The sequence below is a fragment of the Alternaria infectoria genome, assembly GCF_024043175.1.
Source record: "Alternaria infectoria strain BMP 0036 chromosome Unknown scaffold_3, whole genome shotgun sequence".
NCBI lineage: Eukaryota > Fungi > Ascomycota > Dothideomycetes > Pleosporales > Pleosporaceae > Alternaria > Alternaria infectoria.
In genome coordinates this window covers 2,055,409-2,074,558 of record NW_026250692.1, presented here as the reverse complement: position 1 = coordinate 2,074,558, position 19,150 = coordinate 2,055,409, and the positions used below count along the sequence as shown (strand labels likewise).

The following is a 19,150-nucleotide window of genomic DNA, read 5'->3' as shown; positions in this document are numbered from 1 at the left end:
AGGTATGCGGACAGACAAAGCTCAATTGGGATGGTCGAAGATCGTCAGAACAGTCAGAGGTGTAGCAAAGCAGGGGCCGGCTGTCCTGATGTATTTCGGAGTTCCTGCAGGGATGGCTGCTCCTCACCGCAGTTTCGCGGTTGGCACGCGTGGGGTCTGCCTAGTGCGGGCGTGTCTGGACCCTGACTTAGTTTGCACCGCACATGGTACCTGGTGAGTACGGCCATGGCTGAATGGTGACAACTGTCCACTGTTCATATACTTGGACATCGTTGGCGTGTCACATTGTATCGCAACATCATAGACGCGCAGCACTGAGTATAGACGCGTGAGCTGACCATAGACGCGTAAAGATGAGCCACGACTTGGTTGACAAAAGCGGAATGGCTTCCGCGTCCTGCGTTCCATGTGCAAACTGACAAGTGTGAATACGAAGAGAACACATAAACACACCGCAAATCCTCTGAACACGTATTCAACTTCATCCCACGTTCACAAAACATCTAAGAATAGCTTGTTCATTCGAGAATACTCTGCCAATGTCTAGGTTACGGTCGATGTGTTCATGTCACACGCCAACTTCCTCGGCCAGCCCCCTCCATCGTCCCTTTCGCATCCCTGGAGGTAGCGCTAGTAACACACTTCGAAGAGAGTCTTCCTCATATTCAAGCCTCTCCAGTGTGACTGCCTGCAAGATATAATTCGCAATCGTGTTATTCGAGAGCGGCGGATCTCGCAAGATTGCTGCCATTTTCTCGAGTGGGAGCTTCTGGTAGTGCCACATGTGATATGCGCGAAGGTGTGTCACAGTTGCGCGTATACCTGAGGGTGTTGTTGAAGTAGGCGATGGAATAGTGACTTGAAGATGTTCCTGTGCCCATGTCGTCGCCAAGTTGTACTCAGGTGTTCGTGATGACTCATTGAGTAGGCCGATGCTTGATTGCGGAGCTGGTGTTGGCACGGCGGAATCGACAACATCGAGGGAATCATGCTTGAGACCTGATGGCTCAGCCACTTTGGCAGTATTAGAAGCTTGCGTGGTTGCTGGATGGGTAGGAAGTACTGACTGCGTTCCCAGATCGTCTTGGCTTATGGTAGGTGTTGGGCTAGTATGCTCTGATGCTGCTTCGTTCCCGTCTTGAATAAGCTTCCCACTTTCGTCCAAAGACATGCGTCTAAGCGCATCTTCAAGCTCTGGGTCTGGGTATTCATCATCGCTATCGTTCTGCTCCCGGCGTGAAATACCATGGCCTTGCTTCTCCATCTGCATGGCAACCTCATGTTTGGAAGATCCGGTAGACTGTAGGCCCACGTCCTCTTCCTGCGATGTCTTGGGCAGCTCAGGGTATCCGGGGTCGGTGTTTTGGAGCCAGGAAAGGCTCACACGGCCAATTCGCTTTTGTGAAGAAACTCCACTTTCTTCAACACTGTTCGAATCGGGCTTCATCGCAGCCTCAGCCGCAGAGGCCTTGTTTGAGTCATCCACGGGCGCAGCTTTTCTTGTTTCATTTGGTGCGTCTTCGAGCTCATGACTGTCGGTAAATTCCTCCGTCGCCGTCTCGTACCCTTCCGCGTCTTCCTCATCTTCTTGTTGCTCTTCTGTCACGTCGATTGACGGCTTCGCAACTACGTCCGCTGCATCGTCGGACTTGGTAGCTGCCTTTACCCTTTTGCGGGGCACCTTTGGCCTGGGAGTAGGCTTGTTGTCGAAGTCGCAAAGGGCCACTGGAGGAGGGGCTGGCTTCATCCGTGTCCTCTTCCACTCAAGCATGTGATAAAGACGAAAGCCAGCATATGCATCGGCAGCCGCGTAGTGTATCTGTTGCAAATCTAAGGACAGACTCCAGTCACTTTCTCGGACGCTGGAGGTTGTATCCGGATCGTCGACTAGTCGCTCTCCTTTGTACAAAGGCAGTTGGAGGTGCTGTAGCACCTGAGAAGCGAGTTTTACAAGTCTGTTTGACACTTTGCTAGGCTCCACCTCGTACCATTCAACTAGATTGTGCAAGCGACTAAGCTCGAAGACACCTTGAGATTGAATGTTGAGGTACTTTTCCAGGCGCTTGAAGTCTCCCTTGATAGCCACACCTACCTTGTAAATATTGGGTGATTCTAGAACAGCCCTCAGACTGGGTGGCATCAGCTGCTCGACTGTCTTCCCAGAGAACAGCGACACATGAAAGAGTGCGATGCGATCTTCGCACGCGAGCTGAATCAACGACGCATTTTGCTTGATGGAATATGGGTTTCCGCGAGGCTTCCACTCAATGTCGAAGCCCACCACTTTTTCTTGTAAGAAGTATTTGGCCACCCTTTCAGCAACGTCGAAAGACTTGCAATAATGGGTCGAGATCGCTTCGCCCTCGGGCCCTTGGTATAGCTTCGCACTCCAATAACTATCACGAGTTTGGGGAGTGGCAAGCATTGCAGCACGCAGCTTTTCCTCTGGGATCTGATAGGTAAGAGAGACATGTTCATCTACGTCTTCGTCGTCCTTGGTTTCCAACTCTCCTTCGGACGAGAGGTCGCTAGAGTCTGCATTCTCCGAGATGTGTCCCGTACTAGCTTCTCCATCCTGTCCGACAGCATCGCCTGCTTCATTATGGGTGTGCGGGAAGGGGTCATCGGTACGGGCTGCCGCAGCCACATCGTCTTGAGGTGAGGACTCGGTCTCTGTGGTTTCTGGGATATCCGGCTTGGGCGCCTCCGCTGTCGCTGTTGTCGCAAAGCGTAGTCCGTGAGCTGGATTCCATAGTCCCACCCGCTGAAATCGGTCAGCGCCCAGTATTGGAGCCGCCTCGGCTAGTCGTACGTGTAACGCAGCCGAGACCTGACGTATTTGGCGATGGTCCCGAGCCATGGAGGCTGAGTCTATAGAAGTAGGCTGGGTAGCAGGAGGTTGTAGCGCAGGGACGGGAGTCTTGTGGATTCGTCTAGGAAAGTTGTCGCTTCGAGGAACGGGCCGTCCCCGCTTCCATCGGCAGGTCGAGGAGGGTGAGGTGGTAGGCGTCGAGCGTAATGGGGTAGTGTGCATCGCTCTGAGTATACGAGAGTACTGTGTATGGCGCTCTACGGAGAAGAAGGCGTGGGTAGGCGGCTCATGGCAAACACGCCGTGGGGCATCTGACGCGCTCAGCAGAGAGGCGCGTCGACTGAAGAGCATAACACTCCATGGTAGTGCACCCAATAGGCACCGGCAGGAGGAGATGGTCGCCACGGGCGCGAGTCGATTGTGTGGACGAGGACGCTTGCTGCCTATTGTGGCGCGAGCAGTGGTTGGCTAGCGCGGCCTGTGGCAGATGCGGTGGTCTTGAACGCCAAGATATCAAGCCCACCACCTGGGCAATCACCACCTTGATTGTACCGACACCTCAAACGCGACAGTTGCATTCAACGACCGAAACTCAGCTCACAACATACCACGTCACCATGTCGCTCGAGAACCTTCTTCCGCTAGGTGCGTCTCTGTCCGACCAGGTGTCGGTTCATGACTAAATTACTGCAGAGCTCATCGACAAGTGCGTGGGTTCGCAGATCTGGGTCATCATGAACGGCGGGAAGGAATTCACTGGAAAGCTGGTGGGTTTCGACGACTACGTCAGTAAGTACATCTGGGAAGTCGGGAGATGAAACTATTCTAACAGACACAGACATGGTGCTGGAGAATGTGACGGAAATGTGCGTGCTTCCAAGGTTCTTTGCAGGTCTGACATGGACACATCCGACTGACGCGGTGGCAGTGACCCAGCCGAGGGGAACGTCGAGCTGCCCAAAATCCTACTGAACGGCAACAACATCTGCATGGTATGAAACAGGCTGTTTCGTTTGGCGCCATGACTGACAGCTCCAGATGGTGCCGGGAGGCGATGGGCAAACTGTACTGGAGGACGAGTAGGGCCGATGCGAAGCAGCATCGTATGATTTCAAACCACATTGCGACAACAACGACACGCCCACGACTGCGGTTGGTGCGCCTAGCCCGGCATGGTCTGTTACCGAGAAACACGGCGACGTCAGTCAAAGGGTGACGAGCCGTGGGTCGCGATGGTCACGCTGGGAGAGATTCGGGGCGGTTCTGATGACACGCGCAGGGTCTAGAATGCCATGACCTTGGACCTTGAGATGAGACATAGCGCAATGGAATATCATGGATGTGCATGTGCCCGCCTGTCACGTCACGTGCGTGCTGTAGCCAAGAAACCTTGGAAGCAACGTTCCGCTCCGCTGGCGATGACGCTCGGGCGGAGGTGGATGCCCAGGGGCCCTGTCCGCCCCTGGCAGCACAGCGATCGGCCACCAGCTGGAGCCATGACGGCTATAGCAACCTACTGACAAAACTTGGAACTGATCAGAGTCGGGAGACGATGGGCTGCAGGGCGTCGCCGCGTGCTGAGCGACTGGATCCAGAATTTTCCATCGCCGATGCAGCCCGTCCCGGGCTTTGAAGGGTCTGCTGTTCGTTCGTACACGACGCCGCCAGCTGCGTCGCATCGCAGATCGAGTGTCTGGTAGTCGCTTAGCTGACGTCGCGAGGCCGTCTGCTCGGCTATACAGCGGTGTTTGCAATGGCAATAGCCATGCCATCATGGCTTCAACATGACGCAAGGCACCTGCGCTGCACTGTGGCAAGGCTCTGGCAGCCTGGCGCACGGCACGAGCTGCGATGGGCATCTGGGAGTTTCCATGGTTGTTACGAGATTGCAATTACGGTCAGCGTGTATTGGCAGCGCACATGGCAGCCCAGGACGTCGCCGGCTCATGCGAACCGGCCCTACTGTAGGTACCGGCGTTTCGTCGATCGTGCCTCTGCGTGAGATGTTCTGTAGACTTGACAGCATCACCCGCTGCCCGCACGCCTCGCAGCCTATCAGCCCACGTCATCGCCAGGACAAGATTCCGCATCAGTGAGCTCCCCGTCCGGAAGACGTGGCTGGAGCGTTCGCTCGCACCGTGGCCCCCCTGGCCGCCCTCTGCCTGTCTGTTCCGCCGATCGCCTGCTCTGATCTCGAGAGCCCTGGCCTAGGTGTTGCTGCACAGTCACACGTCCTTATTTTCTGGCTCCCGGACTCTTGTTTTCGCAAACCCCATTGTCCCATCATCAGCGTCATCCCTCGTCCACGCCGTCCGCTTCTGCTCCGCCCCTGCGCCAATTGCAACGCCCGCGATGATTGCGCCGAATCCTGCCTACTGCTAGCCCTGTCCCTCTGCCCTGGGCCTGCTCCTGCACCGCTCTCGCCCGGAACTGCCTGCTCTCACCGCAAACCCAGGCCTCGTGCGACTCTGCGCAGCGCGCACCACCGCTTGGGACGCGCCAAATGAGCTCCGGCCGCTTGCTGACTCTCGACGGCCGTTGTCCTGGCCGCGTATCTACTAGGCTGCGTCCGCTGTCTTCACCACTACAATAGCCGAGACGCTCCCTCCCTGCCCCTACCACAGCATAATCACAGAATTCTGCTGATCGGTCCGGGACCCACCTACCCCAAACCCAACGTTAGGCGCCACCACTTATGGATGCACCTTAGTCGTTGACTGCTCCTTCTCTTGCTCTTCTCTGCGCATTTGCGCCCTGCAACACTTTGACCCCTACGCGGATTTTCGTTACGAGTCGATCCGCCACACTCGTCGTGCCGCACCAATCACATAGCCACCCCACGACCCAGGCATTTCCTATTTGATCCCTGTACACTAGTTCCGCCATACTCGAGCCCGCTCGATCACGCTCGATTCCCACCCCGTTGCCACTAGTGCTCTAATAATCTACGACACACCAAGTCCTCTCTGGCCCGCGCTGTTCGAGAGTTGGTCGCTACACCACACCGCCCAGTCCACGCGCTCACGCCCTCCTACATGAGCGAATTGAGAGAACGTCTCGCGCGATTGGGACTGTCCCAGTACCACGAAGTGTTCACAGCCGAAGGCTTCGACACTTGGGAGACTGTGCTCGACATTACAGAATCAGACTTGTGCGCAATGGCTCCACCCCTACCTACCCAAGCCGCCCATGCTTACTATTCCGTAGAAGTTCCCTCAACGTCAAGCTTGGCCATCGTCGGGTACGTCACTATCCTGCGACGTTACCACCAGCAACAACTGACCTCCTCGTAGAAACTTCAACGGGCCATCGCCGAATCGCGCGGACAGTCTTCGGATAGGCCTCTGCCCATCAATCTTGCACGAGCTGGGAGCACTGCCGGCTCGTATCGCAGTGACGACTCGGGGCCAGAGAGCAAAAGCAAGCAGCCAGAGCCCACCAATACTGCACCGAATGGAACAGGGGCCAAGCGGAAGTACCGTCGACATCCCAAGGTAGGCCACTCTGCAGATCCCGTATGTCGTGCAACATCGCTAACCCAACGCAGCCTGATGAACATGCACCGGAACGTCCACCCTCTGCTTACGTCATATTCTCCAATCGTAAGTCTGGTCTCTGGTCTCTGGTCCAACGCGATCACGACTAATCCGCAGCAGAGGTGCGAGAGTCACTCAAGGGACAAGACCTTACCTTCACCGAGATTGCCAAGGTAGTCGGTGAGAAATGGCAAGTCTTGCCTGCCGAGGAACGCGAAGGTTGTGAACGACAGGCCAATGGTGCCAAAGAGAAATACTATGCAGAGCTGGCTGAGTACAAGAAGACGCCCCATTTCGAAGCGTACCAAAAGTATCTCGAAGATTTCAAGTCGAAGCACTCAGTGCCCACTAAAGGTCTGTCCACAGCTTCCGTCGTCATGTGCCGCAATGTATTGACACGTGCAGAAGGCAAACGCTCAAAGCTCGAAACCGAAACCACCACTTCAACACGAGGAGGTAGCAATGAACAGGCCGACCCACCGGCAAACAGGAGATTGAGTTCTATTCAGTCCGATGCCCAAGCAGCATTACAACAAAAACCGGATCCCACCCAACCAATCCCCCCTTCACGGCTACCACCTGGTCCAGTCTACGCTTCGAACTCGACATCGCCGGCCAATATTCCCCTTTCTGGCTTCAACTCCCCCCGTTCGGGCGAACAATTCTCCCCCACATCTGCATCTCCACGGACCACGGTCTTGCAAAGAGATGGCGGTGTCTATGACCCATCCGTACCCAATTCCATTCGAGAAACGAGGATCCCCTTCGATGCCAATCCGTACCATCAGCCTTCTGCGTACAACCTGGACCTCCACCAAAAGATTGCATCGACTCCACCACCTCCATATCCCCACCCAAATCACTTTCAGGGGCCAAACGACATGCTTTCTCGCAGGACTCCGCGCGACTCCTCGCGTCTCCCCCCTCTCAGTCACGAAGATACAACATTGTCGTCCGAGAGTGGTCACAGCAATCAAGGATCTCAAGGGTACACCTTGTCGGCTTATCCTGGGCAGACATTACCTGCAGACCCGAGTAAGACGATGCGCATGCTTCCCCAGCCAGTGCCCAGTATAGCACCCCTAGCCTCGCCACTGGATCGGCCGATACCGCCCATGCCATCACACCTCTCGCACAATCCCCATGACTATCGTAATCAGGGGTCACTTGCGGTCCTCGTAAGAGCAGGAGAACTGGCATCAAGAGCAGTGGACGACGACATGGTCGAGACCGAAAGCTCACCTTGATTCTTTTTTTGAACGCTATACCAATGTTACAGTACATGATTCGGCATGAGCAGTCCGCATGGCCCGTTCCAGTGGGTAGTGCATACCGCATGCGACCACAAACTGTTTCGCTGCGAGACGTCAGCAACGACATGACTGCTATGCGTGTACCGCGCACCAGCCAAGTGAGCATGCGCGGGGACGCTTTACGTTTTCATATGTTATTTGCTATTTCGAGATGATACCCCAACGCAACCAGTCCACTTATTGGCCTATCGAATACCAAGTGATTATACGGAGGATGGATCCCTACCTCGAGGATTGAAGTGTTGGAGATGAACTACCGGCCCTTCTAAGTCCGCAACGCACGCGCCGTTCGGATTACGCTACGTGCATACAGAGAGCCTGTCCTTGTATGCTAGAGTTCGGAAAGGCTCAGCCTCCACGGTTAATGCCGTAAGGAGCACGAATCTCTGCATGTGCAGCGTGTGCGCAAGGGCAAGGAAGGCGTGTAGGATGTACATAGGAAATCTAGATCTATTCGCATGAATGACACTGCCTAATCCATCTCGAACACCTGGGCATGTGCAGCTGGTCTGAACGGCAGTCTGGATTATTCCATCAACTGCATGATGTGGTGTGATTGGCAGTCAGTCCTGTCTGGGATCAAGAAGCGCACAGTCGTGCAAGGCGGTAACAATGTTCGCATACGGCGGATTCAATAGCGCCCAATGGAAAGCATGCACCCGACAGCAGCTAACTCGCCACTGCAGCCTGCAACCAGAGCTAGGAGTACAGTACATGTGCGCAAGTGGATCTGTTTCGGTCAATTGTCCCGAGCGACATCGAGATCATGCGCTTGGCATGGCGTGTTGAGTGGATTTTGGGGGGTTTACCCATGTCTGTCAACATCGAGGATTTGGCATGCTAATCTGGCACCACATGGCCAGGGTCTGAGCAAACCCACCGAAATCACGTGGCAGATGCTACGATGTCCCGCGACAATAGAAATCGTCGGTATTTTATGCCGTCGCGCTTGCAGATCGACGGCAAGCCAAAGCAATGGAGTAAGCCCACCCACCCACATCACAAGCCTCCTGACATGGCAGGCAGCAGGACCCCAAATCTGCAATAAAACTAAGTCCTACAAACGCATTTGTCGATGTCCGTCCGCAAGGCGCTCGCTCGGATACAGGGTCGATCACCGGGACCCTAGTCTGTCCATCTGCCGCGTACAGCGCTCTGCATGGCCCCCGCGGCATTAGCCCTTCCTCGGAGTAAGACAAAGCATCTTGCGATATTCCACAATGAGAAAACAGCTGATTATGTGTTGCGTGATTCTCGCATCCGCATGCATCCTGACATGGTAAAATTAGCATTTCGGCACGTCGTTTCGAAAGGGCAAAGATAAAGCGCAAGGGTGTACTAGACATCTGTGCATTATGCAGGTGCTGTGGAGTAAACAAGTTGCAGCTCGACTGACCAGTCAAAGTTAGTCGAGCCAAATATTTGGAACGAGGGATCATGCCATTGCCGCGAAAGAGGGTCCTGCAGACACAGACGTTGGCTGTGGGCTCCGTGGAGTAGTTGTTCTGATCATTATGACGTCCGCGGAGCGTGAACAGGACAGGTCGGCAGCCGAGTTGGTCTGGATCGGCATGCTGGACTGGAAATCGGCCCGCGTCTACACACTTTCTTCATTTTGCTCTCATCTTGATGATATGGTTACATCAACTGGCATAGGGTTGCTTTTCTTGCTTCACGTGTTGATTGTGTAGGTACCTATGCTTGGACCGCTGTCCCGAACTCGTGCATCGCTGCAGGTTTCCAGATTGTGCAGCTGATCCCACCCAAAGGCATCAAAAGCATGTCGAGGAAGGCTCGCTTCGGTACCTGGGTTCACACACCACTCTAACGTGCCGGGTTCGCAGCAGTTGACCTTCTCGACGCTGTACCCGACGTACCTAGGCCCTCTACAAGCGCTTGTGATACTCGACGAGTACAAGGAAGACCCTCAGAGTCCCAGGTAGCAGTGTTCTTGTGCTACTAGCGTAGATAGGTAGGAGGACCCGTCGTACTTCTTGACTTGCTGAGCACTGGACCCGTAACTTGCGTGTCACTGGCATGTATTTCGTAAAACGCGAAGCCCAATTTTCATCCTAGTTTCGAGCTACGTGCAACCAGATTTCGTATTTCTTTCAGCTACTATGTAGTTCATGGCAAACGCTTCTCAGGTTGCTGCTTCAGCTAGCACATCGTAGTGTCACACAGGCAGGAACGAGCCAATCAGGGCCGTATCTACCCTTGTCGATCTCCCGTTCCAGTGCAACGACTCCATCTCTATCATCACGTCCACCATCAGACTTCTGCTTGGCATTCATCGATTTGCCTCCATACTGCACTAAAATCTCTGTGCACATACTTCTAGGCAGTTCCAGACCATCGCTGCACATCCCGAGGTCTGAATTTGGCGTGTCAGACCAATCACACGGATCACATTCGCCACATATCTTCCTTGCAAGAAGCCTGTGGCTTCCCGAAATATGTACGTAAAAAGGCGCCGTGACTGGGGTGTAACAATGCTAACTATTGTGTTGATAGCCGGGTCACCTACTCGCTGTCCTACACTAGTTCTTGCATTACAGTGGTCTAGACCTTCGACGCACCTGTTCTGTCAGCCACCAAGCAGCTATAGCTATCCCGCTTCGATTACCTGTTGTAGCTCATTGCATATTTCCAAGACTTCCGCTCCGCTACTTGGATCGCCACCATGACTGAGCCCGTCGAAGTCAGAGATTCTGCTCAGTCTAAGCCAGTGCAACCCCCAAACAATCTTGGCCAGGAAGTTGATACAAATCCGACACCTGGTAACATCACTACCTCTCCCACATCAGGACCAGCACGCAAATATCTGACCTTGAAGCCCCTGAAGAAGCTCGATCTGCCTCATCACCCGTCATATGATAATGCTAGTTCAGATCATCATGTCACTCTAGCCGAGTTCCTCGACGATGTGCTCAGCGAGGTACAAAGAATCAACTTCGATGAAGGGTTCGAGAAGCGGGGAACCTGGAGCCCCGACAATGGACATGTGATGATGCCGCCGCTTAGTGCTACGGGAAGCAGCGATATGGTTACAGTCCCAGTCTCGGTTGAGAAGCGTATCAAAGACTTGAACCAAGCCAGTTGGATGGCTAGAACCTCTACCCACAGCAACGCTCATGTCAAGTTCTCAGAATTGGGAGATCTTTTGGCGAAAGATCACAGCCGTAACGAAGCTGCATATACCCCGAGTGTTTTCGATGCGGTTGAGCTACTGAGATGGGATCCTGGAGAAGCGTTGAGAGCTGTGAATCACCACAAGGAGGTTCATAGCGTGGAAATGTTCAGTGAGTGCCCTCTTGCGTACGTTACATGACAGTCTGCCGTTGCTGACACATCTTAGTATCGCAAATGTTCCATATGATGCCCAAGGTAGCCGGTTTGAGCCTATTACAAGATCGGGTCTTTCATGCGTTGATAGTCACGATGAACACATACAATGCTGATCTCTCCGAGCTCGCTTCGTCTGTTACTGTACAGCTTCCAATCGATTATGCATCATTTGGCAATGTCAAGATCATGCAAGAGAGGAGCCGGATGGAAACGAAAGGATCTTCGCAACTCTACCGATTCCCGTCGAATATCGGGCCAGACTCAACACCTGACGCGAACCAGAAGCAGCGACAGGGGAAAAAGCTGACAGAAGGAATCTACGTCTCGTTGGAGAGGCTGATTGGCGCATCAAGAACACGTGTCGATGGGGATGCTGCGCGGCAAGCAGAGTCGCCCGATAGCGACCGTCATCGTTGGGATATGGTAAGTTTCATATTCTGCATTCAAGTTTAATGTTGTTGACATGGCGCAGATGACGTTGAGTACGGCGGGGGGCATGACAAAAAAGGCACCAAAGGGTATCCAGCAGAAGGAAACGTTAGAGGCGATCGCGATGGACGTGGAGTATGTTCTGTCGTATATCGCGGATCAAAGACGGAAGAGCAAGACTTGAATGGCGATGATCGTTGTAAAGGAACCATGTCACATGAGGCAAGGCGAAGCCCGGGCGGGGACGAACCGCGGCGTGCAGATCATCGCGTGGCTGTGACACCATTCCACTTTCTGCACACTTGGACTTCAGCTTTCAGCCTTACGCTGGGTAGACGAGGCCCAGTTTGATGTATCTCAGTATCGCCTTTTTGTACTTAATACCTTCATCAATGTCATCCGATACATCGCAATTGCCTCCGTGATCGCATTCCAGCGCGTGCCGTCCATGTGCATGTCACACTCGTGGAGAGCCTATTAATACACACAGGCACTTCAGCTGGCATCTCGAGCCCACACTCCCGACGGACACGATCCGCTATCTCGCGCGACACATGTATTGGTCGATAACGCGATAAGAAACCACACGATGCAGAACTACGGGCAAGCACCAGGATACCAGCGGCCAGGCAGCACGACGGGCTTCACAGGCCAGCAGGGCGCCCCTCCACCAGTCCCGCCACCGCCGCCTGGATATGGAGGTATGTTGATGCATGATAGCACACAGTTCCAGAGCGAGGCACTGACACGATGGTACAGCTTCCCAGGGATACCAAACGTCCGCTCCCCCAGCCCACGGTCAATGGGCTGCGCCCACGCCGACACACACGTCGAGTCCATGGAATCAATCGCAACAGCAGGTAGCCGCAGGATATAATCCGGGCACGTATGGCACCATGCCGGGGGCGCAGCATCAATCATACCCTCCTCAGCAACAAGAGCAACCTCCCCCGCCTCCACCCAAACCCTACGGCTTCGCAGCGGCGGTCCAACGGCACGAACAGCAACAGCAGCAGAACTGGTCACATCAATCGCAATCAGGCACCAGCTTTGCGCCTCATACGCAGCAGGGAGAATATCCGGTGCAAGCAACACCACAACAGCCATATCACCACGCAGCCCCTCCCCCGCCTTCAACCACTCCGGGCGCAACATACTTCCAGTCTTCGCAGGGAGGGAGACCCAGCTCCATTTATGGGGCAGGCCATGTCAGCTCATACCCACCAGTAGGGTCACAGCAACCCACTGCAATTAACAACCAGAGCGCGCAGCAGCCGGCATACACACAACAGGGTACACAAGCGTACCCGTCTTTGAACACAAACCCAGCAGCCGGCGCATACGTTTCTCCCCCACCAGAAGCTCCTTCGTGGCAGCAGACACAGCATGCGCCACCTCAAGGCGGCATGGCCAACTACACCCATACTACACCACATACAGACACAAACACATATGCACATGGACATCATGGTCTACAGCAGCAGCAACCTCCGCCTCTACCTCCACGGCATGGCCAACAGGTTGTTCCTCTACAAAACCATCACCAATCTCAGTATGGTCATTCCACGCCCGTCCAATACAATCCGCAATCGCAGATACCCAACCAGCATCAGCAGCCGTCGGATCAATTCCCACAACCGCAGCAGCATCAATATCAGCAACCTTCGGTTGGGCATCCTTCATATTCCCCAGCGCCGTCGCAGCAACCACCTACACAGACAATATATGAACAGTCTCTGTACGACCAACAAGCGCAGCCTTCTCCACAACATCCTCGCCCTCAGGACTCATGGCAGTCTGGATCTCCAGCCCCAGAGCCTAATTATCAATACAATAGACCGCAGACATACGAGTCTCAGCCACCACCCTCGCAAACAGGGTACCAAGCGCAAGAACCAGTTCCACCGCAGCAATATTCCCAGATCTCGAACCAGGAGGGCCAAGAAACAAAGCCTTACAATCGAATCGATACTGCTGGGTCAAACTTCTACCATCAACCAAGCCCGCAGAGTCAGCCTGTGTCTCCGATATCGAATCGGCCTAGTGTGAGCTCCGCCTCTGGCTACCAGCCTATCTCTGGGCGCACCGACTCGGTGAGCTCGATAGCTTTGGCCAATCTCTATGCACAACGCGCAGAGAATAAGACATCCTCACCAAGACCTCTCGGACAGAAGCTACCCGCGTCACCTCCACCTAGAGATGACAAGTCCAAGTTTAGTGTTCTGGCTGCCGGTGCACCTTCTGATTGGGAACACCTAGGTGGCAGTGAGGAAATTGACGATGAAGAACTCTTTGGTGCAAAGAAAGAAGATAAGAAAAGCGACAGTACTCAACCGGAAAGTATTGAACTACCCGCTCACGTTCCGTCTCCCCCATCGACGCATGGGTTCCCCAGTCCTGCTGTACGTCCTGCACACGTGAGTTCGAGCGAATGGGATGAAGGTTTTACACCTACACCGCCGTCTGTGGCAACAGGACTTGCTGTACGTCAAGATTCCCAGTCATCAGATCAAGGGTTCATCGTCGGAGATGCAATTGTCGCGCCCTTACGGACTACTCCCAAACCCATACAGGGCACGAAACCCCCTCATCAGCCTGCTGCGTTGATGACTGGGTCTGGCTCTACAGAGGGCGGATGGGACACGTCGCAACACACACCTACCCAACCGAAGCATTTTTTTGGGTCACAAGCCAGTAATGAATCCACCGGCGTGGTGCCCTCCAGCTACGACTATGCTATAGAACTGAGAGAGAAGGACGACCTTATCAACCAATTACGCGCAGATACGGAACGGGAGAAGAAGGAGAAGGATGATGTTCTCCAACAGTTACACACAGACACAGAACGGGAAAAGGCCGTACTACAAGCAAAGATCGATGAACTTGAAGCTAGCAGCCAGAAAGTTGTGTCTGAGTACGAAGCTAAGAAAGCTCACAGCACGAGCGAGATGGACGTGTTACGTGCACAGATTGAGACTATAAGAATCACCACAGACCAAGCTAGTGTCAATTATGACGCTATGGTGAAGGAGAAGAACACGGCGATTGACATTTTGAAAGAAGATGTGGAAGGGAAGGAGCACAATATTGAGGAGCGTGATAGTTCTGTCGCTGAACTAAAGCGCCAACTTGAAGCCGAAAAGGCGAAAGAACCGCCGAACCCCACACCTGCTGATATGATACCGGACCTTGATCCGTGGTATATCGGCTCGTTAGAACGATACATAGCCATGCTTCGTAGTGAGGCCGCGGAACCGCAAGTCGAAGAGAAGGTCAAGATTTTCAAGGCGTTCATGAAAGTCGAGTCTGCCATGCGGGCCATCGTCTCCACTGATATCTCAACACAAACAGTTCCAGTGGAGCCAGAGGTACCACACCAACCAGAGCAAGCTGCTCGCTCTCGTGCAACCTCGAACATCTCCACTAAGAGACAGGATCTGAACATCCAGGTGCCACAGGAGTCTGAATTCGACGACTATGAATATAGTCCTGGTGGTAGACCTATCTTGGCGCGCCAAACTACAATTCCGCCTACAGAAAACTACCAGGGTGTTCCAAGGGCGCCTCCTTCGGTGCAATCAACAACCATCCTGACTCCGACCAGCTCCATTGATGACGATACGAACAAGACGCCAGTGCAATCTCCACCTGAAGAGCAGGTGCAACACCAATACAAGGCATATGTCCCACCTGCTAGCATATCAGTTGACCCTGCTCCATTGAGACACAGACCAACAATGTCCTTCTCTAATACGCCAGGAGTAACTTCACCGTCAGGCCGTAGCAACAGTAAGGGGCACGATGAGATATTCTTTGGAGCTCATCAACCGACTGCTCAGACGCCTGCCTCCCGGCCTTCCAGTAGCGAAGCAGACGTCCCTTTGCCATTGAATCTGACGCCGCGCCGTCCGATCTCAACTGCACCAACGAAAGAAGATCCAAACAGAGTGCTGAAGGAACTAGTATCTAAAAAGGTGCATTCCGGCCTTCCAAATCACCGGATTCAGGATATAAGGGCTAGGCTCGTTGACATAGGATCCAAAGCCAGCGCCGCCGAAGAAATTACGAAGACATGGGAGAAATCTGCATCTCTGAGTCGCCGCAAGAAGGACGACGCCCGTCGCAAGCGTCAAGAAGAAAACGAGGAGCACAACGATGATCTGTTCAACAACAACGAGATATCGTACGCGGAGATGAATCAGCTCGAGGAAGAGTTCAAGCAGAAGGAGGGAGAGCTCAAAGCGCAAGAGGACAAAGAGGAATATCGTGACTATGTGGAAACCGTATTCGACCCCATCTTCACCGGGCTCCACGGCGAGATCAAAGCCCTGATGGACTTGCACATCGAAACTAAGCGCATACTACCGTCTTTCGTAACAGGACTAAAGAGTATGCAGGGAACCGATGCTCCAAGCACAAAAGACTGTTTCGAGCTCCTGAAAGAAATCCACGAGCAAGTGGAAAAGAGACACGACGATGTCGTACAACTCGTTGCAGAGCGCGACAGACGCTACAAGAAGACGGAGACACAACCTCTGTACGCTGCTGGCAACATCAGCCAGATGAAAACCGTGGAGAAACACTACGACAACGCTGAAAAGCAAGCTGTGTTCAAAGCTAAGCGCGAGAAGGCGGAGCGTGTAGGCGAACTTGTCCGCCTTGTCGAGGACATGATTGTCAATGCAGTCAGCACTGAGCAAAAAGAAATTGACCACATCGTTGCAGCTATCAAGGACCTTGAGGATGGCAGCGGTGATCCAGCGGTCCTCGATGATGCACGAACCGCTCTTAAGGCTCTGAAGGAATCATCAAAAGCGCTTCTCTCCCTCTTCAATGCGCTGGAGATTGAATCCAATAACGCCGATATCGACGCGGAGATTGCGCAAGTGACAGCCGATGGTGTAGATCCAGCGCGCATACTCGAATTGGAGGCTGAGAAGAGGGAAGCAGAGAAGGACTTGTTGGAGGAGTTTCAAAGGAGGGTTAGTGTGCTGGATAGCGATGAGGCTGAAATCGGAGAGTTGGTGCAGAGGAAGATGGGAAAGAGTAGCGAGGACGCAGAGAAGGAAAATCGATTACGAATGGCGCTAGAGGAAGCGAAGAGGCGGAATGGTCATGCCTGATGATGGTATGGTCTTATGAATTTACGAAATGTGGCATCTTCTCCTGTCTATAATGTGTAGTTCATGGGTATCACAACAACCCCATTGTCAGTTACAAATGATCCTACTTTTCATCCTCGCCAGGCTACTATCCTCAAAGACCACTGTCCTTCCTCTCCCTCACTGGCCTCTTCGGCTTCTCCTCCACTTCCACTTCTACCTTCTTCTCACCCTCATCCAAATGCGTCCTCCGATCAATATCCAGTCTCTTCTGAAAGTACTCCCCAACGCCAAACTCATCGTACCGCTTCCCCTCCTCTCTCAAATGCGGCACAACACTAACCTTTGCATCTTCATTTGGGCTAAAGAAGAACGGCATACTATACCTCTCTTCGCCGCCGATATTCCTTACTCTATGCACAGTACTCTGCCACGAGCCGCCCGTAACCAACTTGAGGAAATCCGCAATATTGACAACGAACGTGTTGGGTTGGGGATGGACAGGGACCCAGATACCGTTCGCGTTCAGTACTTCGAGAGCTGGGTATGCGGTTTTGGATTGGCACACGAGCGTGAACCAGCAAAAGTCTGTGTGGGCACCGATTCCTACGTCGCTTTGACGCTCTTGGGGTGGGTAGTGGACGGCGCGGACGTTGGTCATTGGGTGTGTGGTTATGGTGTCGAAGTAGTCTTCGGGGAGGTCGAGAGCGAGGGCGAAGATGTGGAGCATGCGTTTGCTGAATTCGAACATGGATTTGTAGTAGCGGTAGATGGCTGGGCGCCAGAAGAGGGCGGACGGGTGGCTGGGCCATTGGTTGCGCGGGGTTTGTGGGGAGGGAGGAAGCGAGGAGATGAGGGAGAGTTGTTCTGAGTCGGTGAAGTCTTCGCCCATTAGGAAGCCTTCTTTTAGATCTAGATAGTGGTGTTAGAGGCATGAGTCGTTGTGGGGGTGGAGGCAGTGAAGACGTTACCTCCTCGTGTACTTGGGTCGAGTTTGCCTTCTAAGAACGCTTCGTAACCCCTGAACTTCTCGGTCTTCTGGTTGTGTGTCTCCATTTTGACGTCGGTTGGTAATGCGAAGTACTCCTTCAACGCATCGAAAGTGTCTTCCAGTACATCATCGTCCACCCCGTGGTTCACTGCGTAGAAGAAGCCTATGTCTCGACATGCGGCGCCGACTTCTCTGGCTAGCTCTTTTCTGTCCTCCAAGTTGTCCGAGTATATGCGTCTAAAGTCGATTTTTGGCAGTTCGGTGAAAGTTTCTTTAGCAGCGGTGCCCTTGAGAACTGGTCTTCGCCCAGGAACACCACCATCATGGTAGTGAACCCATGTATCCGCGTACGTCCCGGTAGTAGTAGTCGACATAATGTGATGAATGATGAACTATCTGCTGCTCAGATAGTTTTGAGGAGTGGATTCATATAAAGCAGCAAGAGATTGCGAAATGCAAAAAGGTATACAAAACCGGTAATCCACTGCAGCGGGACGTACCGCAACCTTAATACGCAAGCCGACACTCATCCTACCATAAGCCGAGTCACATCCAGCTGGGAAGAAAAACGTCGGCTAAGTTGAAGGCTGCACGAGAGCTCCTACAGACCAATCGTGCCAGCCCACGTCGTACAATGAGGCGTAGTTGTCGTAAGCTGGACAAACCACATACCTACGCATGAACGGTGTGGTGTCATCATGCCCAAGATTCCGAGGTTCACGCCCTCGGACAAGAGCGCATGCCGGGCAGGTCTATCGCCGCTCACCGGACTACCTGCCTATGTCTGGACAGTGTGAAGCGGAGCAAGATCCGGAGCTGGTATAGGACCGATGCTGTGCATATACGGACCTCGAGAGGGTGCGGAAGAGTACAGTAAGGCTGCTCTATGCGAACTGCTTCGCGTACTCTGGAGTACTGCGTCTGTCTACCTCTTGCGCGAATCAAAGTACTGTTTCAACCCCGTAGATGGTCTCTCTTCTCGACAGTCTCGCATATCAGCTGAACGTTCGCTGGACTCTCTACGTCACCCCCACCAAAAGCATGCATCCCAATGAGGCATTATCTGCAGCCACAGTGTAGCGGTCGGACGACCCTCCATAAAGACAGGGCCATACCAGGTGATGGAGGAGCGGCGCACTGCGTTGATAGCGTACCGAGCCATCGGATGCCGGAGTTGAGCGCGACTGGTATGGGTTGTTAGTTCACCACGTTGGTAGAGGGCGGCTCGTATGTGGTGGTGTGCTCGTCAGAATCGGCAGTTGGAAGTGACACATTCGCTCGGAACACCTTTCCTGGGACTCGCATGGCGATACTGCAGTGCAAGGCTTCGAGAAGGTGCATTCAGACCATGCGCATGACGCTGTCTTGATGGAACAGTAGAAGGATGAGTGCCCCGCTGTGGGTGGTTGTCCCGGGTTGCAAATCCCCCGCGCATGACGCTTGCCTCTTGCCGAAGACCCTTTATGGGCGGAATACCAGCATCGTCCTATCAAAGCATTTTGCGAGGTTTAAAATAAGTGACTGCCGATGGTGCTAACGAGAGGAGAAAAGCAAGTATTAGTGCGCAAATCGTATGTAAGCGGTGAAGGGACTGTATGAATGTTGGGATCGGCCATGTG

General features: G+C 53.6%; 4 protein-coding genes across 4 annotated transcripts; 2 read left to right on the top strand and 2 right to left on the bottom strand.

The window, feature by feature from the left end:
* Window positions 1-568: 568 nt before the first annotated feature.
* Window positions 569-2,860, bottom strand: J4E92_002935 (uncharacterized protein; the record flags this gene model as incomplete). Its single annotated transcript, XM_051494335.1, has 1 exon — window positions 569-2,860. The coding sequence occupies one exon, from the start codon at window positions 2,858-2,860 to the stop codon at window positions 569-571; it is 2,292 nt and encodes a 763-aa protein (XP_051356014.1).
* A 2,987-nt stretch (window positions 2,861-5,847) lies between these two features.
* Window positions 5,848-7,595, top strand: J4E92_002934 (uncharacterized protein; the record flags this gene model as incomplete). The annotated part of the gene is made up of 6 exons (XM_051494334.1): window positions 5,848-5,963; window positions 6,020-6,053; window positions 6,106-6,306; window positions 6,360-6,414; window positions 6,469-6,702; window positions 6,754-7,595. 6 exons carry the CDS (start codon window positions 5,848-5,850, stop codon window positions 7,593-7,595), a joined length of 1,482 nt encoding a protein of 493 aa, XP_051356013.1.
* Window positions 7,596-10,344: 2,749 nt separating this feature from the next.
* Window positions 10,345-16,561, top strand: J4E92_002933 (uncharacterized protein; the record flags this gene model as incomplete). Its single annotated transcript, XM_051494333.1, has 3 exons — window positions 10,345-10,963; window positions 11,020-11,432; window positions 13,283-16,561. 3 exons carry the CDS (start codon window positions 10,345-10,347, stop codon window positions 16,559-16,561), a joined length of 4,311 nt encoding a protein of 1,436 aa, XP_051356012.1.
* Window positions 16,562-16,694: 133 nt separating this feature from the next.
* Window positions 16,695-17,905, bottom strand: J4E92_002932 (uncharacterized protein; the record flags this gene model as incomplete). The annotated part of the gene is made up of 2 exons (XM_051494332.1): window positions 16,695-17,452; window positions 17,512-17,905. The coding sequence occupies 2 exons, from the start codon at window positions 17,903-17,905 to the stop codon at window positions 16,695-16,697; spliced, it is 1,152 nt and encodes a 383-aa protein (XP_051356011.1).
* Window positions 17,906-19,150: the final 1,245 nt, after the last annotated feature.